Source organism: Ictidomys tridecemlineatus, chromosome 3, assembly GCF_052094955.1.
Source record: "Ictidomys tridecemlineatus isolate mIctTri1 chromosome 3, mIctTri1.hap1, whole genome shotgun sequence".
NCBI classification, from domain to species: domain Eukaryota; kingdom Metazoa; phylum Chordata; class Mammalia; order Rodentia; family Sciuridae; genus Ictidomys; species Ictidomys tridecemlineatus.
Genome location: NC_135479.1, coordinates 134,827,566 through 134,850,366, shown reverse-complemented (window position 1 = coordinate 134,850,366; position 22,801 = coordinate 134,827,566). Strand labels below are relative to the sequence as shown.

Here is a 22,801-nt window from a genome sequence, read left to right as displayed (position 1 = left end):
ATTTGGAGAAATTAAAAGCATTTGAAGATCTTCTCTTTGTCTGAATTCCTTTCTGCTGATAGTTCCCTAAAACAAGGGGGCAAAATGAAGCTGTTGACTTGTAAACAGAAGTCGAAAGGAAATTCAAGCTTCTGTCAAGACTCATTCCAAATACAATAAACAGGAAAATGATTGGATCCCTTTTCAAGTTTTTGGATGGGATCTCTTGTGCTTTGGCTGTTCTTTGAATTCGTAAAGAATGGGGAACAAAAGTGAAATTTTAGGTTCCCAGTTCCTATCTATCTTAGCAGAAACTTGAACATTTCATGTTTCCAACAGCACTTTTCTCAAATCATAAACTTCTTTCTTTCATGTACTTTTCTTTCTCTTAAGAAAAAGAAGGAATTCTCAAAAATATTATCACCCAGTTCTCCATTTAACATAAATATTTTTAATAATAAAGCATCTTCTCCTGCCGCTGCCTATCTGTAAGTTTCCTCATTTATAAAATGAGGGGATTGGACAAGGCTTGCCGTGCCACATTCTGTTCTGTACTGGGTTCTTCAAGTGTCCAAATTTGGAACTATGGACACTGAAGCCTGTAATTCTTTTTTGCAGGGAGGCTATTCTGCATTATGGGACAGTCAACACCACCCTTTCCTTGTACCCCACCAGACACCAATAGTATGAATGTTACTTCCCCCACACCCTAATCGACAATCACAGATATCTCTAGACATTTTTATATCTCTAGGTGGGCAAAATAACTCACAGTTGAGAACTACTGCTTCAAGTCACTAAAGCAGTGGTTCGTAAACTCTGGTAAATATCAGAATCTCCTGAGAACTTGGAAAAAACATAAAGACCTAGACTTGATTCTATTTCAAAATGCCAGGGCCTCTCTGTGTTTCTCTGTGTTTTTTAAATAATTAGATTTTTTTTATGTAACACAACAAAACTAGGCACTCTAAAATGGGTTCCAGTTAGCTGTCTAAGAAATGAAACAGCTATCGATGAAGTGTATTCCTGGCACATCGAGTTCAAGAGTGCAAGAAACTATTGGAAACTGTGTCTTTCCACACAGTAGGTCGATTGGGCAGAGTGTGACTAGAACTTAACATCTCTGCACTGAATGGTTCTTATCACCATATGACAATAAACTTTTTGGTAGTCATAAACTTTTTGATTTGGTCCAGCCTTAAAAGGAAAGTAAGATTGACCTTCCTGTGGAAGAGAGATCTGAAGAGATGACACAAAGCCCTGTCTACTCTCATATCTCTGACTCATGAATACTCCGTGGATCCTGGAACTCCAGATCTTAGACTTACTCCTTGGAATGAGGCATTTTCTCTAAACCAATGGTTTTCAACCTTGGCTTCACACCAGCGTCATTTGGGAACTTCTAAAAAATCCCTAGTTTTGAGTCATATCCCAAACCAATTAAAGCAGAATATCTCAGAGCAGGAACCAGGAATTAATACTTTAAGTACCTTGGATCTTTGTAATGTTCAGGAAAAATTGGCATACTAATTAAAGGCTTTCCCTAAAATCAAACAGGAGTTTTGCAGAAGGAAATAAAATGATGGTAAGATATGCAAAAAGGCTTGACCATTCAGCGCCACTTTGGAAACCAGCAGGATATTTGTGTGGCTGAGGCATCATAGGCTTTTGACTCTATGCAGATAGATGATATAGAAATGTTTCTTAATGTAGAGATAAAATATAGCAAGGCATTTGGGTACTCTGCCCACAGTCCCACAGTAGTACTTTCTATCCTAATGTGTTTTCAAAACTTTCCACAAGTAGATTGATAACTCTAGACTGCAGTTATCTGAAAACAGAAAGGATCCCTAGAGAAAAAGTCTGGGCAGATGATGCAATTCTGGAACCCTGAATATCCAAGGAATTTAGTATACCTTCAGTTCCAAACTGGAGCTTGTCTATCAGTAGGATGAGACAAATTAGTGAGGTTTGGTAGAAAAAAAAATAATATGAACATAATTCTTTAAAGTTGCATAGGTGGGGCTAGTCATTGCCAAAGTTGTCAAACCCAACAAAATGAATGAAGGGATGAACAAGAAACTCTAGCAACCTTCTCAGTGGTCACACAGACATTTTCAGGGAAATTGAGATCAACTGAATGTTATATGTGGTCTTTTCCCATTGCCCTTCTTCCACTCATCATCCAAATGGCAAGAGACTTTGGTGAAATTCTACAGGCATTAAGAGACAAAAGGAATGCTCCCAGGAAGCAGGCTGGAATCCAGGCCCAGCACATAAGCTTTCAGAGAGTGTGCAGCCAAGGGACAGGAAAGAGGGGGCACACCTCCTCTAAACGGGTATTTATGATAGAGGAGAAGCCAAGGAACAGAAACACCTCCAGCTAGTTTCTTGGAGTCTGGCAGCTATTTCTGTCAGCTTTCCCATTCCTAGTTTGATGCTCATTGCTTAAGTTCTGGAGGTACTAGATTTATTAAAATGACTCTTTGTCCAATTAGTACAAGAATTTATATCTGATTATCATTTGACATGTGGACGTTTGTCAATTTTAAGAGATGAGGAAACTGAGGCTCAGTAACTCAAGGTTACACAGCTGGGAAACTGACAGAGGCTGAGGATTAAGTACAGTTTCTCCTTTCCAGCCATTCTCATTCTCGTTCCTGGAATGCAGACACAGAAGTATTGTGTTTATTGTTCTTTATTGCCCCAGTCCACAAACTCACACATCCATACAAAGTGGGATGAGAAGGCAAAAAACAGATCTCCCCAACCCACCCGCCAAGGTTGAACCCAAGCTTTGATCCCAAAGGTCCAAAGGTTCCTTTGCCACACATCAGCTGCATAAACTTTGGCAAGTCACTTTTCTTTTCAAGCAGAAGGACCCTGCAGACTGTAAGATCATGTACACATTCCAGAAAATGACTAAGATCCGAACCTCACTAAAACATTTTTTTTTTTTTAACTCTAGAAAAAAGAATACCGGCTTCTGCAACCTAGAGGAGAACCCACGTGTAAAGCTCCTCCCCCGGGTTTGGCCTCAAGCGGCGCTAGCCCTCTGCCTGGCACTTGTGTGCGGCCCCAGTCTGGCAACCCCGCGGCTGCGGCTGGAAAGCCTGGGATCGCGGCTTGCGGAGGCTCGGGCAGCAGGAGGAGCGTGTGAGCTGTAGGCGTCCCTTTAAGAGCGGCGGGACGGGCAGAGCCTCCGCCTCTCTGTCCGAGGAGCGCCGGGCGGTCACCTGGGGCTGTCGGGCAGCCAGATCTGGCTGCGGTACTGGCGCGCTTGCCTGCGGAGTTGGAGACGGACTCCGTCGCGAGGTGCCGCGGAGCCGCCTCGCAGCGGCTCGCTGCTGCGGAAGATGCAGGAGCGCATCTGGGCGTCGCTGCTGCTGCTGCTGCTGCTGCTACCGCCGCCGCTGTGTGGCGGCCCCCCGGACAGCGGGCGCCAGGAACTAGAGCCTGAGCGCGGGCCTCTGCAGCCCTTCGACCTGCTCTACGCCAGCGGCGTGGCTGCCTATTACAACGGGGACTACGAGCAAGCAGTGCGCGACTTGGAATCGGCGCTGCTTAGCCACCGGCGCCTGCGGGAAGTCCGCACGCGCTGTGCCCGCCACTGCGCCGTGCGCCGCCCTCTCGTGCCCCCCGGTGCCGGCCCCGGGGCCGAGCTGCCCTTCTTTCGCGCCTTGCTGGAGCGGGCGCGCTGCTACCGCAGCTGTGAGAGCCAGCGCCTCGGGGGACCCGCGTCCCGACACCGCGTCAGCGAGGATGTGCGCAGCGACTTTCAGCGCAGAGTGCCCTACAACTACCTGCAGCGGGCCTACATCAAGGTACCCTGGCGCTGGCGTTTCCACACCTAACGCCCCCTGTGGCTCTCAGATGTGCTCTTGAGTCCTCGGGTTATTTGGTATTGCACTGCTTTGCAATCTTTCAGAGTGGATTTCTTAAGCATCTGTCTCATGTTTATGAATCTTGACATCTATCAGCCCAAACTTTGTAACCAATACTAGATGAACTTGGGCAAGTCTTTCTTTGACTCTTCCTCTCTCTAAACATTAATTTTACTCTCAAAAAGAGGGCTGTACTGATTGGATAATATTTAAAGCACTCATTTAATACAGCTGGGTCTATAATAAGCTTTCTTCTCAAGAATCATTCTTGGTATATACCCATTCCCATCTCTGTCTCCTCTCTCTCACCAGTACTATACTCCAGTCTGCATCTTTTCTGGTAAGTTTAACAGAGTGTGTTTTCAAGATAGCAGAGTTAAAAGTAAATGTGTTCCTAAACAATTCCCCCCCCCCTCTCTCTTTTCTATAAAAAAGTAAAGTTCCAGGTTACAGAGAAGAAATGCTAGGGGGAGATGAAGCTCTGAGGGACTATCTCATTAAAATTATCCACAAGTGCTGATTTTTTTTCTCCTTTGATGGAAGTCTTCCAGTTCCTGAAGTTTTACATTGGACTGGATTACTTGACATCAGATGCCCAGGGTTCTTATCTTTGTGTACTTAATATCCATGAAGTTAGTGTTGGGAGGAATACACTGTAAATTGGTCTTATTTCCCACATCCACAATTTTGAAGATCTGGATGCTTCAGCAGAGAGAATTTAGAATGAATTCCTCACACCTGCCCACTCACCCATGTTACTCCAAATTTAAACAATTTCTCCCCATTCCTGACTTTTTGTTTCAGTATAGCAAAATCTTTTCCCAGCTATTGGAGGAGGGGCAGCTCAGGGGGTTGATTGGTATTGCTACAAATGGACCAGGCTGCATTTCTAAGGAGAAGAAAATATACATCATGTTCCAGCATTGACATGCCTTTAGCATTGACATGCCTTTGAAGCTTATCCCACAGGTCTATGTTGTCACTTACAACTGTCAGAGGAGTTATGAGGTCTCAACTGAGACTTTTACACTCTCAATGTGTTGTTTGTAGCTTAGGTCCTGGAGCTCACTAGATTAGTGCCTTGGGCAGGAAAGGAGAAGAAAGCCCAAATGCTTTCCAAGATTTGTCTCTTACTTGCTTGTGCCTCCTATTGGATTTGCTAAGACATACATAAATTATAATCCTCCTTTCTTTTAAGTGCATGGCAGTTTAGAATGGTCTTCCAAAAACCAGTCAATTCTGGACAGAGAGGGCATCTTGAGTACCTGACAGCAAAGAGATCCCCCCAGCAGAATATGGGTTCTGTAGAATGGTCTTCCAGGAATTCTCAGAAGTGAGAGGTTGGCCATCTTGCTGATGATTTGTTCACATGTATTGGACAAATTTTCCTTTCTCAGATCTGGAGAAGGAATGCATATTCATGTTTGGGCATATAAAAATAAATATGAGGTAAATGTCAATATGTGGGTTTCTTTGGTTCTATAATTATGTTTGCTACACTATGAATGTTAACATTTGTCAGCCAGTCCCGAGCTCCTGTACCCTGGTTGGAGGTCAAAGAAGGTGAAGACATAGATTTAACAGGACTCAAACATTTGCAATTAATAGTTTATAAGATCAAGGCACACATGGGCCCTGTTGTGGTTGTAGTAATGGGCATTGTCTGATGAACCAATGATGTTGAAGAAATCCTTTCATAAATATTTGGCATCATCTGTTCATTTATGCTCTACTAGCAATATTTCTAGGGGCAGAAGCAGGCTTCCATTTCACCTCCACTCCAATGGGCAGAGTCTCTTGGTTGCACATAATTGATAATCTCCTAAGAAGGAAATATTTTTATTCATTTGGAAATTTGTTTTGTATGGCTGGAATTCGTTAACATCTAAAAAATGCTTCATCATAGTTCTTTCCTCACCCGCATCCTCTAAAAATTCTACAATTTTAGTTTTTGCTTGCTGTCCAGAGGACTTTACTCATAAAAACAATATGTACCAGCATTTGAGACTAAAACAAACCTCAGAAATGTAAATTCTCAGGCTTTGACATATCTGGGGTGTTCACTCACTGATAGGATGAGTTCCTTACACATACTTGTGTCTGATCATGGTGCCTTGTATTGTTGAATTACTTTTGCCATCAGTGATCTGGTTTGTAGTTAAAAGTATAATCCTAGGCCAAATTGAATTCAGTGAGGATTAGAAGTCTTCATAGAGCTAAAAAATACAGTTATTTTTAGCTAGGAAGTTTACAAACTGCAGAAGGTCTTAGGAGTTATTGCTTCTCCCCAAAATCATGGTTACTGAGCCACCAATGGAAACAGATTCTTTATGCTGGTATGTTGGAAATGAAGGATTGAAAATTGTGATATTGAGACTCATGAGTGAGATTTCTTTTTGCACAGCAAGTAATTCCCAGAAAAGGAAAGGAGCTTACTCAGTGTCATGTCTGTGGTAGCAGAGCAGTCTGAGTTGATGCAATGAGCATGGGCCTGGGAGTTAGGAACGCAGGCTCTGCCAATAGATACTGGATCCAGTGCTTGCCCTGCTATGCCGTCAGCTGGTGGGATCGCCTCAGGTTCCAAAGGATGCTGCATTCCCCAGGGCTCTCCTTATGCCAGATTTGGACAGCTCCAGGGATGAGTTGAGTAAATCCTTGTCCTGTCTGATTACAGACAACACTTTTCTCTGAAGGCCTGCTCCCTAGACTCTTCCTTGAGGCCTGGCATGTTGGGAATTTGCCTGAACAGTTATGAGGCAGCAGTTCTGCCTGGCTCCTAGCCGCACCCTTTTGGTGTATGTGTTAAGGCAGGGTGAAACTCTTCAAACTTTTGATTTTATCATTTCAGATTATAAGATATAATTCATGCTCCATAGCCTTAAACCTAAGGAATAGCTTTTATTGTAGTTTCTGCTGAGAAACGCTCAGTAATTTTCCCTTACTACTAAACAACGCCCACATAGTTTAATTCAGCTTCAGTTCCACTCAAATTCCCCAGTTCTATCTCCCCTAACTCTGCTACCTTCCAGCCAAAGGGAACAGCATCTGATTTTCTTGCATCTTTTGTCCTTGTTATTCTTCTTGGGAAGCCTGCAGGCTCTGGATTAGGATAGATAAGAGACTAAACTAAGGTCTACCTTCTCCAATCTAGCTGCATGACTGTGAATACAGTACATAAGCTTTTTGAGCTTTAGTCTTCTTATCTGCAAAATGGGGAAATAATAGGACTCCTTGCATGGTTTAGGTTAAGTTTAACAGATGACTGATGTCAAGTGCCAAAACAGGGTCTGTTCCCAGCAAACATTAGATATGTGTTTATTCTTATTACTAGTTACAGTGGTAGCTTTTCCTCTTTCTTCTTTACATGTTCAAATCATAACTATCCTAACATAAACATACCTATCTCTATGAGGCATTTGTTCCTCTTCTCTCATTTTTTTTTCATTTTTAACATTACTTTGGGAAAATTGGTATATCTGTTCTCAGTTATGTGAGCTCCTTGAAATCAAGAATGAACTTAGTTATTTTTGCATCTCGAAAGTAGGGACTCCCAGATCTGGGTGATTATTAGATGGAACTATTATTTGTAATATCTGGGGCATTAAATATGATTTAAAATTAGTGCTTTATTAGGGTCAGTAGGTCTCAGTTGGATCATCAACAACCATATTCCTTCCAAATATCTCAGCTGGGATCGTAGGTGTAAATACTCAATATTGTGTGTGGAATGAATCATAGCTTGGTTCTATTTTCATAAAATAGTGTTAAAATTTCTGTGTGGTGGCAGAAAGTTTTTATTACATCAATTGTGTGGATTCCTGGCTGGTTAATTGGGAGAGAAAGTTACAGGAGTGTGGACTGTGGACATCTCACTGTTTCCTTCTTGCAAGTTCTGGCTAATGTGGCAGTCTCCTGCCTATCCTCTCCAGGTTGTTTTTCTTTTTTTTTTTTTTTTTGTATTTTAGTTCATATTATTTAAAACTGTGCTTCAGAAAATCCTTGGCACATTTTACTTGTTTTATGTACATTTGTGGAATTTAAACAGATGTAAGAGAGAGATTTTCCTTTCTTATCTGTGTCCTTGATAATCATAAATTGTTTGAAAGTGTCTGCTCTTTTCTCCCCCTGTTGCTAGCCTTTTAAGAAAAACAAACAAACTGGTGGTGTTTTTTCCTTTTTTTTTTTTTTAACCTAAAGTTAAGCTTTCTCCTGCATGTTTTGTTGCTGTGTTGGTGTTGTGTTTTGTTATTCTTCTTGGGACTAAAAGGAGGGGAAAGAAGGAAATGGAATTTAGTCAATTCTCTCTCCCTCCCAGAGTCATCTTCCCCAAATCCCTTTATCTTGGCCATTATCAATTTTATTAGTTTTTGGTAGAAAAGAAAAAGGTAAACTTAGATTATTTCCTCACTCTAATTCTGCTTACTGACTGCTTTCGCCTTTCTAAAAGGAATGCCTTAAAAGAGAAATTGAAAACTCAGACAAGTGTCTCAAAGATCCTGTGTTGCTCCAGAAGCCCTAATTGAACTATTTTTACCTGTTTGTTGAATTATTTCAAATAAAAGTTGATTTTGTCTTCCTGAAATAGCTGTTCTGAAATTACTCTAATGGATATTTCCTCAGGAGATGAGACTTTTTTTCTCTCACACATAATTGAATCATCTTTGTGCTTGAATCATCAAAATGTACTAGTCACCTTATTATGTCCCACTCCTTGGAAAGGAAACCTGGGAGATGTTTTGTCTTGCCAGTTCTTGGGTTCAGTGTACCGGAAGCACAGTTGTTTCCTCATTGGGATTGTCCATCTGCGGGCTGGTCATCTCTTTATCAGTCATCCAGTTTCTTATAAATAGTAAGTGTCATGTAGGCTTGATTCAATTAGATGAGAGCAGCAAGCAACTGTCTCCACCCTTTTCCCGTTTTCTGCCAGAAGAATCAGGGATTCCTTTACAGGTTTTAATAAAGGAAAATAATAAACCTCTCTCTCTCTCTCTCTCTCTCTCTCTCTCTCTCTCTCTCTCTCTCTCTCTCTCTCTCTCTCTCTCTCAGATCCCATTTCTGAGAATCAAGTGGATTCTATCACAACATTTTCTCATTCCATCAACTCCAAAGAGGTCACTATATGAAATTCTTTTAGAAATGTTCTATGCAATGTCACCTTGCTTTATGAGTGAGATTTGATAAATATGAAAGGTGAGCAGGGTCACCTATAAAGATAACTCTTTGAATTTGGCATAATAGTGGTTCTTTTGGTTCCAAGGAATTGATTAAGCTATGGGTTACTTAGAAGCATACATCTTTCGGATGAAAGGGATTCCACAAGAGCATTTTCAAGTGCAATAATGAATTTGGGGCAATGAAGTAAGAAAGAGAAAGTGAGGGTAACTGTTTTGTTCAAGAAATGTAATTTAGCAAGTGTAGAATTGGCAGTTATTGGAACTATAAACAATTCTGTATCTTGAAGGAGTGCCAAAGATATTGAAGGAATCTGTCACTACTATTTTACACATGATATCCCTGGCCTCAGATTGACAAATCAAGGAGGGTCAGCAGTGAGGCTGTGTCCAGAATGCAGGTATTTTAAGTTATAGTCCTGAACTCTAGCTAAACTGCATGGAGAGGGCATGACTGCCTCACAGGGGTGATCTGTTGAGTCAGTGGTGTAGGAAAGCCTTGAGTGAACTGGTGGCCTTTGCAGGCAGAGAGAACACAAGTTCCATCTTCCTGTAAACCCCATCCATCCTGCATTTTCATTCACATGGTACGTAGGCCATTCAGCCAAAAGTCACAGTCGTCTGGTGGAAAATTTTGCGTTTCTCATTAGGAACAATAATTCCTCTCTTTCTTTTTTTTTTCCACTCAGCTTTCTTCTATAATTCTTTTTCTGTCTTTTAATTCATCCTTCCTTTCCTGCTGTGGTGAAGTAATTTTTACCAGACAAATCTGGCCATCATTTGCCAAATGACCCAGACCAATCTTTAAAAAAGATGATTTGGAGTAAGCCTCCTGGGTGGTATGCCTATGTGCTGTGTGAGATTTTCTAATTTAGTATCAAAGAGGACTACCAGAAGAAGTTGGTTTCACCTGATCATGCTCTTTTCTGCTTTACTGTGCTATGTAGATTCCTATACTTACTTCCCTGCTTTTTCCTCAACTCCATCCCTACATTGTCCTGTTAGTGGTCCACACAGCTCGAATACCTCTAAAAAGGAGGGAGTTCAGCTGATCATTGGGAAAAGAGAAAAGAAGATACTGGTAGGAGCAAGGTCAGAGTTCTGGTTATGATAAAATGAAAACCATCGAGCTTATTTAATTTAATAAGAAGTCATAAGCATTTGTGTCTTTAAAATGCTTTTAGGTCTCATTTCCTTGCAAGTATTGACAATGGATTGGAAGAAGATTTTCTCCAGCTCCCCATTTTTCCTGCAGCTGCTCCCTGTCTTATCAGGAAACATTATTGCTCCATCATTCCGTTTTACATATGGGAGGACAAAACCTGATGAAGAATTAAGTTGCTCACATTTAATGTGTTTAATAGAAGAGCTAGGATTAGAATTCAAGAATCCCTTTTACCTCTGTGACATTGCCATTGATCACTATTTTCAAGAGCCATGCCAAAATAGGCTTTCTATCCTCAGTGAACTTACCTTTAAGAAATACAGGATTTTAAATGACACATGATTTATAATACAAGACCACAGAGGAAAGTGCCAACTATGATGCAAATCATAGGACTTTTTTTTTCACTTCTAACTATTCATTAATAATAAGCGAAGTAACTTAACCTTAGAAATAGTAACCATTTCAGTCAGTTCCTTGTTCTCTGGCTGGCCTTCTTTTGTGACTTCCTGTGAACCAAGGTGGCTGGACCAGCATAATGATTTAGGTTCCTCAAGCTGTGTGATTCTGAGGTGGAGGCTGTCAAGGATAGCGTTTATGCTGAGATTGATGCATCAGGGAAGGAGTTGAATTAGATGGCCTGTGTCAGTTTATAAAATTCTGTCTATCCATGAAATTTCATAAGAAGGGAAGAGTTACATCCAAATGGTGAATAGGAAGAAGAACCACAAACAGGTTTTGTGGGTGATATTAAAATGGGTCTATTTTACAGAGGTAGATGATAGTTTCCAAATAAGTGTTTTAGATATAAAGATGAAAGCTGTAATGGAAGCTCTATGTAAAATAGATTGAGATAGAGCCCCTCTGGTGGAATAGAGGAGGTATTCATCCCCCTCATCTCCTCATCTTTCTGAAGCACCCACATTTATGGGACATGAGAATTTCAGCCATGTAGCCAGGTGAGGTGGTACTCACTTGTAACCTCAGGTACTTGGGAGGCTGAGACAGAGGGATCAGCCTCTGCAACTTAGTGAGACCCTGTCTCAAATAAAAAAGGATGGGGGATGTAACTTAGTGGTAGAGCAGTTCTCAGTAAAATATATTTAAAAAATAATAAAACAAAAAATATTAAAGAATAAAACCATCCAATTTTTACAAAAAGAAAATACACTCCCCCCCCCCAAATAATCGAGTTTATCCTGGAGTTTAATGGAGAATCCAGGATTAGAATTCAAGAACTGTGGGCTGGGTGTGTGGTGCAGTGGTAGAGCACTTGCCTTGCATGTGTGAGGCCCTCAAAACACACACATGAAACACCAAAGAATAAAATAAAATAAAATCATCTCAACTAACACCTCTATGCCATTGCTATTATTTCTAAGACACACACTGAAAATACAAACTCAATAATTTTAAAATGAAACATATAGCATGCCACTTACATTATCTGCTAAGGGAAAGAAGCCCTGAAAATAAAAACAAAACAAAACAAAAACAAAAACAAAAACATCATCTCATGCAACGATATTCCTTACACTGCTCCTCTACCTATTTCTAAGAAAACTTCACAGCTATAATCTAAGTTGATGCTAGTGCTGTTTCCCAGTAAGTCTAACGAAAATGAATGAGACAGAGAATAGTCTTTGGAAGAAAACTGAAGGAATAAGAGCCAGAAAAAGGAAGATCCAATAAGTCAGAATTTCCAGAAGTTTAGGGCTGTCATAATGATCCTGCTGGAATTCATTATGTGCAAGTAATGGATTCAGTTTTTGTGCAAGGAACAGAACACTACTGTTGTTTGTAGGGTAGTTTCACTGGGACCCTGGAAAGGAATGAATAAGAGCAAAAGGTATAATAAAATAAATGAACACAAAACAAAGAAACTTCAAACAAACCCTGAAATACAGGAAAGTTGTTTGAGCCAAATTTGATTTATGCTTCTTGCTCGAATGCTAAATGTTTAGCTTTAATTCTGCCAAGATCATTAGGCTTGCATGGAGAAATCAACATTCAGTGAAGAATCTGGTCACAGAGAATTACCTTAATACCAGATTTGATTGTCTAACAAAATGCTCTCAAATGATAATATCAAAGACTCATCCGGTAGACCATACAAATTATTTCCCACTGAAGCAAGACTTGGTTCTTCATAATATTTTTAAGATAAAATATAGGATTAGCATTTGATTCTAAAACAGGGCTTTTATAAAATGTCTCCAGGGGCAAAGACTTTCACAGTCATCATTGTTTCTGCAGGTTTTCCAAGGGCTCAATTAAACAGTGAAGTCTGCAAGTTTTCAGGTCAGTAAGTACATAAGCCAGCTAGAGTTTCTCAACCTTGGTGAATATTTCAGGGTGAATAATTGTTTGCTGTGGCATGCTTTATTGTGAATTTTAGGATGGTTAGCAAAATCACCAGACTTTAGTGCCTAGATACCAGTAGCAACACCTTCCTGCACCCAAATAGTGATGATGAAAAATATTTCTGTGTATTGCAAGGTGCTCCTGGAAAGTCAGAAATCACCCAATGTAAACCAGCGATGTAAACATTTAGCCATATTTAAGATGAGTGGACGTCAAATTAGACGAGTACAATTCAAGTTTCAGACAGTCTATACTGGATGACAATCTGCTCATTGATGAATCATGATATGAAAAATTTCAGCTGTAACTTGATGTCTTTGACAAGAGGAAGTCTTTGGGAAATAGAGCCTCTCTCCCAGATGCAATGTACTGTGCTTATATCTTGTATCTGGACTTCCATGGCTATACTAGTTTAGTTTGTAGAAAAGATCAGAGGATCAGGCTCTGCTCTGTTTATTGTCCCAACATGACAGAACAGGTTGCTTTAGCAATGCAAAATAACACACAGCCACACGCTGCCAACCCAAACCAAAGCTCTGAGAGCTCACGCTCTCTGGGAGCTCATGCTCTCCACTGAGCCAGAAACTGAACCTGAGCAATTGCAAAGGAAGAACAAGAAGGAGAAGAAGAAAAAGAAGAGGCGCCTTACTTACCCCTTGAAGGAGTCTGTTGGGGTCTCCCTGTCCAGCAGTGCGCAGTTCCCGGCCAACGCACCAAATGTAAGGGACCGGCGAAACGTCAGAGGAAGAGACCACAAGAGACCAGCTTCATGCAACATGCATAAGGGGATTTTTATTGAAGAGCATCCTAATTCAGCGCGCTGAGGCTCAAGGCTCACTCAGGAAGGGAAAGCAGCCCAGAGCTCAGAGCAGAGGTCAAGCAGAGCTTAAGTACAGTTTTTGGGGAGGGCCAGGGGCTTTGCATACATCAGAACAAATCATCATGAGGCATGGGAAATTGAACAACAACTCTGAGACATGATTAGTACATTCATTGGCGGGAACAGGCTGGGCAGGGGTGATTGGTCACTTCTAAGCGGGGTACACATTCAAAATGATTGGTTTTAGGGCCTAAAGGACTATGTGACAAACTACACAGAGTCCCAGGTTATTAGACAACCAGGGAGTCAGTGGGAATATTTACTGGGCAGTTCGGGTATTGTCCTAACAGAGGATTTTAACAATACCTGGTCCTTCACTTTTTAACTCAGGCCCTGCAGCTTGGAAACTTTACAATGCCCGGTCTTTTACACTTTAACTAAGGCTTTGCGGCTTAGAATCAGCTTAGAAATTTTACCCTTACAACACCTCTTAGTTGTAAGCTCTCAACTCCAGAATTAATATATTTCTCATTCAACTTGGATAGTACCCAAACCCAGTCATTTATTTATTTATTTTTTTAGCAAGCCAAATACAGATTTCTTGAAGTTGAAGGTGGAAGTAGCATTCCCTAAGGTAGAGTAGAGTGGGCGGAGCAAGAAAGAGAGGCTCAAAGCCCTGATGTTTGGAAATTAGTGTCTTAGTGTCACTGAGCTCTGAGGCATTCATTCTCTTTCCTATACAGACTTGATTGAAGACCTTAGCTCCCATTGGTTACCTTATGATACCTTATTAAAATAGTGTCCAGTTTACTCCCTTTGGTTACTTTAAAAAACCTAATTAGCAGACTATCCACTTTACCCCTACTGGTCATTTTAGAATACAGAAGCTATGGTGGGAATTATGGGTGATAAGTCTCAGGGACCAGAGTTGTCATGGTAATGGCACTAATTGTAGATAGGGAGATGAATTATCATGATAATGAGTTATCATGATGACTCATCTCCCTGTATTGTCCTCCAGGCATTTTTATTGTACCTTTCCTCTGCCATCTTGATGTCCCTAAACTCATCTCCTAACATTTACCTCTGAGAGATGTGATTCTAAATTTCGTTTTGTAAACCGAGTTATTTAAAAGTAGTCCACTGCAAGCCTTCTTAGGTGTCTTGAAGTTAGCTCTGTATCACTTACAGTTTTAGGGATTGGCTTATCTTAAATAAGAAAATGTCAATTTATAGAAAGTATGGGAATTAGGAAAATTAAGAGGAGATCAGAGGAAAGAAGAAATGAGACAGAAGTCAGAGAGGTGGGCGGGGTAGGAAGGAAGGGTGAGTGTGGATGTCAAAGAGAGAGAGAGAGAGGAGAAAGGATGGAGAGATGATAAACAAAAATGAAGTAAAGGAAAGCAAGAGCAATTAAATTTAAGCCCACGCAGAGTCTCAGGCATGAAAGGAAGCTGCCCAAAACAAAACTTGGAGTTTGCACAGTCTGACTTCAATGTCTCTGTAATAAAACCAGTGAGTCAAGAGCAGATGTTGTTCTTTCTTCAGTCTTTTATCACCCGCACATCCAAACTCCACTGAGGCACTTCTGCCCTGGTAAAGTTTAGGGGCCACAGAGCCAGTTCCTATCCTCAGTGAAGGAAAAGAAAAGAACCCTCCTGGGGGGACTCCACACACACAGCATTGAGAATCTACCAAATGAGGTGATCCCCATCCAAAAAACAAAACAGAAGCAGAAAGAATGCCAATAGAAAATGTCAACTGCTAATTTACACTAAATTATACTGCTTTTTCAGCAGTTACAGAATATATTGAACCCTTTTAGATGCGATCTCGGTTAGGCCATAGAGATAACAAAGATGAATGAAAGTCTTTCCAACTACTATAAGTACGTCGAAGTCCATTGAGTGAAACAAATGTGTATATAGCTAAACTATTCACCCTTCAGATGAGACAGGGACACTCCTTGGTAGTTATGCAGTGGCAGTTCAGGGATCATTTCCATCAAAGTAATGGAAAAGATGAAAAACTTTTATGGTTTAAGAGAAATACCAGTTGAAATCCTAGTAATTTTTAATATTTTTATAGGGAAAAAAATCAAGACTGTTGGAAAAATAGACACTAAAACATTGAATTAATTTAATCACAAGTATAAGCATTTTTAAGAACACATTTATTTCATATTTTAAAATAATATAATATCCTGAATGTTGAAAAGTCAGTGTATTGCAGTAATGAATAAAACAATGGCTTTTGGGGAGTTTTGTTACTAATCATACTTATAAAGCATATTACCTGAAAGCTAAGTTCAAATTAATTGTGGTTTTAGTGACTTTTTATATTTGTTTAGGGAAATGTCATTTTGCCATTTGAGGTTCTTTGAAATTGTAGGTTTAGCTTAATTTTTCCTTTTATGGTTTTCCAACTTTTCTTCTTTGTGTCTCAGTTTCTGTCTTTTTGAAAACAACAATCACACAACTTACAGGGTTGATGAAAGAATAAAATGAGGAAATATTGGTGACATTCATTTATGAAAGATAAGCATTGATAGAGTTGAGGGAAGAGAAAAGGGAGGAATTGAAATCCCCTTAACAGACTAAATCACATATGTCATGAAGGAGCGACAAGAAGAAAATCTTTCGTTACTTCACACAGCTGAAATGTGTCAAGGAATTTTCCTGCTTCATCCAGAATAGCTTGTTGATTTTTTTTTTAATTTCAAAAGGTAAAAATGTATTAGGAAAGACATTAAATACATTAAAAGAATCTTTTCTGTGTTGCATGAAGAATCAATCCAAAAACACACATATAGCAATTATTAAACTTTGAAAATCATATCGTATTATCTTTTTGATGTATTTTATTTGAATAATAGTTTATAAAGAAACTTGAAATGACATTCACTTTAACAAACTTGTAAAGTTGCTGAAAACAAGCACTTGGACATAGTTCAGTTTGAGACAGTATATTTTGTAACTATAATTTTAGTAATAATAGATATTATTTATTAATTATTATTGTTCTAGTTATTATTTTATAAGCTTTACATAAATTTTCTTATCATAATTTTATGAAAAGCCTAACACAGATTCTTCTGAAATCTTCATTTTGCAATAGGATATTAAAGTTTGAAAGGTTAAATAAAATGCTGGATTTTACACTGCTAGTGAGTAACAGAGTTGAAATCTGAATGTGGGTTTTTCTGATCACAAAATATGAGTTCTCATGCACTTTTTAAAGCATGGATTTTGACATCATATATGATATTTGTCAAAATGTCTACTTTTTATTAGCTTTATGAAACTAGAAAATCTTTTTTGTGTGAACCTGAGTTTTCTATCTATAAAATGAATGGGCTAATTCTACCAACTTCACATCACATGGTTCTTGTGAGAAGTTAATTAAAAAAAAATTGTTTCTTGCCTCATAGCCTCTAGCAGAGCATGAACTTGTGAGCAAAGATAAAGGGCCAAACAGTTATTTAGAAAAGTACATTGTGATAAATGGAGACTATAATTACACATTCAGTAGGCACGGAAACCCAGAGGACACTCCTAGAGTTGAGCCTTTTTAATTTGAGATACTGGCTTCAAGTTTAACACTCTTCACTTGGGAGTTCAGTTTTACCAGATGCTTCACCATGAGGCTAAAACAGAAATGATCCTCTTAGTGGGCACTTGGGATCGTTTGCCACGTTAAGAAAAATGCTTTTGCTCTCTTCTCCATTTTATTTTTCCATTCTCTGATTTTACGTTTTCCTTGAGATCGTGGCCTTTGATTTTTTTTTTAAGTGGACTCTGTTCAAACACATTCCAGACCTATTCTGTTTCATATTACAAGATAAAATCTTTTCCCATGGACCAACACATCTTGGGAATTTTAAATCCCTTTAAGTTTCTTTTCCACCCTGATCTCATGTACCCATGGGAGATGGGGTAGGTTTGGGAATCAACATCTTCTTACAGACACCAAGAATGAAATTGCTTTTTGGACAACTGGAAGGTAAATGGAAAAGTAAATTAAAAAAAAAAAATCTAGGAATCAAGAATCTAGGCTCCATCTCCAGTTCTGTCACTGTTTTCTATAGCCCTGGAGGGTCTCCATTTGGAAAAGGGCAGCTTGGAATCAGATGGTTTATAAGAACTCTTCTGCATCTGCCAGCCTGAGATTCTGATATTCTTCAGTGCACTGGTACAAGGAGCCAGCAATCAACCCATGGAAAAAGAAAATTGATGAGATAGTAATATAAGGAATGTGAGGTGCAATGGGGATAAAATAATTTTGAGAGGTTTCAGGGGAAAAAAAGTGACTCCAGTAACTTCTCCTATGACTGATGTTGGTCTTTGCTTTTGGACAGTGAATTTCTTTAAAGTAAAATTTGAAAAGAAGTTACACTGCTATTTAATTTGATGGTATTTTGAGGATAAGATGAACTAGACTGTGTTTAAAAGTGACAAAATAAAGATTCAAACCAGATTATATGAGAAACAGTTGAAATAGGGATGAGTAGACTAACCTAGACGACAAGGGACAATAAGTAACATCTAAATCATCACTTGGGACAATTCTTGATCTTAATAACATTGAGGAGTTGAAGCTATAGGTCCAAGTAACAGAAGTTACAAGAAACAAGATCATGGTCTAGTAAGAAAGATGACTTTTCCTAACATGAACAGCTGTTCTAAGATATAATAGGAAGCCCCAAAGGAATGTGTTCAAACTTGAGTCAAATGCCTAACAATGAGGTTATATTTAAGGTTCAGGCACTAACATGATGTTGAAATAGATGAAGTTTTCTAATGAAGACTCAACTCCCTGATTTTATGAAGTGAAAGTTTGTCTTTTACCCACACATGGGATCATTAAGACTTTTTTTTTTAATTGAAAATGTCCTACAGTTCATCTTCTTTTCTGATTCTGGTTGATATAATCTTAGACCGGAGCCATCGGCCCACTATCTATATAAATAATTTACATAATACAAAAAAATAGTGCACAAGGTACAAAGGTTCTTAAAATGCACATTCAGGAATATGTATTCACAGAATATTTAGTGGTAACAGGATTCATGTGGATCGTCAGCATCTATCCTCTGACTTCTGCCTGAAGTCTTTCTGATCTAGCATCTGAAATGAATTTAGTATGGTTACAGAGAAACACTGGAAGATTTCAGTTAAATCTATTACAACTGAACAGTACATCCGTGCTTGGAATTGAGGGTATGGAGGGTATATCTCTCAGCAAGCACAGCATAATATGCTAAGAAAAAGTCCCATTTACAGAGGCTTTGCAGTTCTCTTGTGCATTGCTTCATTTGTGTGTTGTTCAGGGGAAAGTCTAAAACCTGGAGCTATTCTACAGAGGAGTGTGGTTCTCAAATCTTTCAACTAGTGTTAATTTTGGTCAGTCTTATAATGGATTGCTGGGTGTCATCCCAAGACATCATATTTAAGAATATTTAAAATATACTGAATATTTTTAAATTAAATATTGCTAAAGATATGTGCCAACGATATTAATATATAAAATATTATTAAGGAATATTTAAAGAATCTCTTTATCCAAAATTCTTCCCACACTCTCTAATTGGGATAAGGTAGAATATCTGCTATTAGCACTTAAAAAGAGGTGAGGACTGGGATTTAGCTCAGTGGCAAAACATGTGCCTTGTATTTGCAAATCCCTGGGTTCAACTCCAGTTCCCATGCCTACCTCCCCCCAAAAAAAGACAAAAAAAAAAAGGAGGTGTGAGTGATTGGTAGTACAAGGCAAGGCAAGGGGAGTGACTAGAAATCCAGGCTCTCTGGACATCAAGCTAGCACTAAGTTGTTTGGGGGCATAGAGATTTCCCCATGCTGTATGGCTTTAGTACAGCATATACTGTAGAAATGTTTTTGTTCTGCCATGCCCAGCTTTTCCTGATCCTTTGACTAGAAAGACCATACTTTTGGGAATGATTCTTTTTTTTTCTTTTCCTGCTGCTATTGGTTGAGACTGCCAAGTTGCAGGCTTCTCTGGAACTCAGTCTGGAATATACATAAGACCAAAAGGAAACCTGGGAATCTCACCAGTATGTTCTTCAAGTGCCAAGTCCATCTTTTTCTTTTCCATTTTAGGGTTTTCCTGTGGATGTTGTATTATGTTGAGAGTTTTTAGTCATGCTTTAGAGAAAGTCTAGGGAAAAATGAATTTACTCCATCTTTTTCAGAATGAGAATCTTCATGCAGACCCTAAATAATTGTTAGATAATGGTGGTGGTGATGACAGAGATGTTCCATACTCTGGAATAGACTTGATTTAAGAACTCTTGCAGAGCTTTGTTACCAATATTTTACCAAGAAAGGGTACTAAAAAGCCTTTCTGATTTTTAATACAATTCTCTAGTGAACTTTCTGTTCCCACCATTAAATCAGTCCTAACTAGATCAACTGAATTATGCTGCAGTTCATGTCAAGTTGTTCAGAGTATTGTTTTCCACTTCCACTTGTGAAGTAGGTCTGAAAAAGTCTTGCCAAGTGCATGCCTGTACTCCCAAGGACTCAGGAGGCTGAGGCATGAAGATCATGAGTTCAAAGCCAGCTTCAGCAATGGGGAGGCCTTAAGCAACTCAGTGAGACCCTGTCTCTAAATAAAATGTAAAATATTAAGATATAAAATAGGACTATGGATGTAGCTCAGTGGTCGAGTGCCCCTGAGTTCAATCCTGATACCAAAAAAAAAAAAAAAAGAAAAAAGTCTCAGTACCCTTGCTGAATTGCAGTCAGCTTGCCTTTTCACTTAAATATAGATCCATAGAGGAGGCTTCTCTGGAGGACAGTAATGTAATTTTTATATATAAATAAATGTTTAATCATTCTAGTCTATTTTTCCAATAGGATATTTAGCAAACAATTACAAGTAGGCCACAATGACATACCCCTATGGTCACAGCTACTTGGGAGGCTGAGGTAGGGGATTTTTTGAGTCCAGGAGGTTGAGACCAACCTGGGCAATGTGATGAGAGCCATTTCAAAAAGGAAACAAAACAATAACAACAACAAAGATTTACCTAATACGTTACAATGAGAAAACAACTTACCTAGAATTTGAAATAAGAAAAAAAAAAGTGCTCCTAAATAGTGTTTTCTTTTTGTTGACTGTCTCAGCATTCTCATAGTCAATATACCCTAAATTCCAGATTACTGTTAGTGTATGACCTAAATATTCAAGTATGGCTGCCTTCAATATTTGAATCTTGCGCTTGGTAGAAACTCAATACTATATATTTGGTCTATTTGAATGATCTTTTCTTCTAGAACATTGATTTTTCCCTGTGATCTTCTGTAGAGTTAGGTATTCAAAAATACCTAAATAATTGAAAAATTATGCACCTTTATCTTAATTATTTAAGGATAGCTCTTTCATGGGATAGCAACTTTATAGGTCAACTTATTAGTCACATCAGGTTGGGTGCAGCAGCAGGAGTTAGGAAATGTTGGCTCTAATTTTTACTGTGCCACTAACTATAGTGCTTTATGACAGTTCACCTCTTTTGGCGTCATTGTCTTTATTTATATTTCTTTTTATTTTTTGTAGTTCTGGGGATCAAACACAGGACCTTGCACATGCTAAGCAATCAAGCTATTGCTGACTTACAACCCCAGCCCATGTCCATGTGTAAAACTAAGTGATTCAAATATATAAGCTTGGAAATCTCTACCAGCTTTAATATATTTTAATATTTGGTAAAACATTTTCTATAAATTTATTAAATGTTAGTGAACTGTGAGTCTCAGAAATTTGCTCCTCAGTTTGGTCTTCATAAATTCTAGCATTCTACCCTCCACACTAAAATTGTAATATTAAGATACTAATATTTAGGCTTAGTCAATACAAAACATTGAAAATACCAGAGAAGGAAGCCATTTGGGCAAGTACTTTGCAATCATGGAAATAGTCTTTTGTAGCAGAATTGGTATTCTGAAGAAATATTTTGTTCCCATCAACTCAATTAAAAAAACAGCCACAATACCTTTTCTCCTTAACTTCAGCATTAGCAAAAGTATTGAATTTGCTACGTAGCTCTGCAGACTCCACTCTAAGATGATGCAAGCCAATGGTTAAGATTCATGTTTATTCAAAATTGTCAGTAAGTCCTGTTATGCTAAATCAAGATCAGGAAATAAATTGTTGATACCAGCTGTTCTCTATGAATAAAGCAGTTTATGGATTGGCATTCAGGTAAGACTTCTTATTTGAAATGTGCTTTGTTTTTACTTACACACAAAATCAAACTTTTAATTTTAATTTAAGCCATTTTAATTTAAGCATAGATTGGTCCAACACACTTTTGTTCTGGTTCACACAGTACTGTGAATTAGACTGGAACAATAAAGATTTTCATGATGCATGTGCTTTTAGTGAAAAAGAAACAAGGAGTTGTTTCATGTTTCTTCCTATGATTTTTGTGGACATTCAAATAAAAAGTGGTATCTTTTACATCTGAACATGTGATAGCAGTGGTCCTTCTCCCATTATATGGTTGTATTATATTGTGTGATATCTTGCAGAATTATTTTTTAAATATTTATTTATTTTCTTAGTTGTAATTGGACACAATACCTTTATTTATTTATATGTGATGCTGAGGATCGAACTCAGGGCCTTGCACATGCTAGGGGAGTGCTTTACTGCTGAGTCACAACCCCAGTCCCACAGAATTATTTGGAAATTGAATTTTTCAAGAATCCCATTCTTTTTCTTTTCAATCAAAATATGTGTTTAATGTTGAGGTACCTTTTATAAACTTCTAGACAGTAATATTTGTTGAAGCTATTTTCATTACAAAGAAGTGTAAGTTTGCAAAATGCCTTTCATTGTTTTACTAGTTATGTGATTTTCTAGGTCTAGTTTTTGTAACTATTAAGCTTCAGTGAATCACTAAGGAAGGATCTCTCCCTCTCCATCCTCCTCTCCATCTCTGTCTCTTTCTCTGAAAAATAGAGTTATTGCAAAGCATAACAATGGTAATAAAACTGCAAATTTCATAAAGACAAATAGCATTGCCTACATGGTATATAGTGAGCAAGATTAAATGCTCCTTTGTAACTAAGTGTCACCTATCAAGGAACACCCAGTGAATTCAGTAACCTTAAGAATACCATAATTTTCAAAGAATATAATGGGATTGCTTTGAAAAACATCATAAAGCTTGCTTTCAAATTTGTGAAATATATATGAACCAAATCATTTTGGAGTCTGAAACTGTCTCAATAAACCATGGGTGATTGATGTATTTTGAGAAACACTAATCTAGGGAAATAAATGAGATAATGTTTAATGAAGTTGGACAATTTACTTAATGTCTCTGTGCTTCTGTTTTCTCATTTGGGAGGAAGGGTTAAGTTATAATGGTATTGTGACACTTTCACTAATGAAC

At 38.5% G+C, this 22,801-nt stretch overlaps 1 protein-coding gene across 7 annotated transcripts in view; it reads left to right on the top strand.

Moving 5' to 3' along the window:
* The first annotated feature begins 2,950 nt into the window (after positions 1-2,950).
* Positions 2,951-22,801, top strand: part of P3h2 (prolyl 3-hydroxylase 2) — a 161,977-nt gene continuing 142,126 nt past the window's right edge. For 3 of the 7 annotated variants that reach the window (XR_013436753.1, XM_078043860.1, XM_078043857.1), the window contains exon 1: positions 2,955-3,803. Coding sequence is in view for 6 of the 7 variants with exons in the window: in XM_078043860.1 (XP_077899986.1) it covers positions 3,336-3,803 (468 nt within the window). In the remaining variant the exon portion in view is untranslated. Of the gene's footprint in view, positions 3,804-22,801 lie in introns of all 7 variants that reach the window. The other 4 variants (XM_078043859.1, XM_078043858.1, XM_078043856.1 and 1 more) reach the window with 4 other exon arrangements.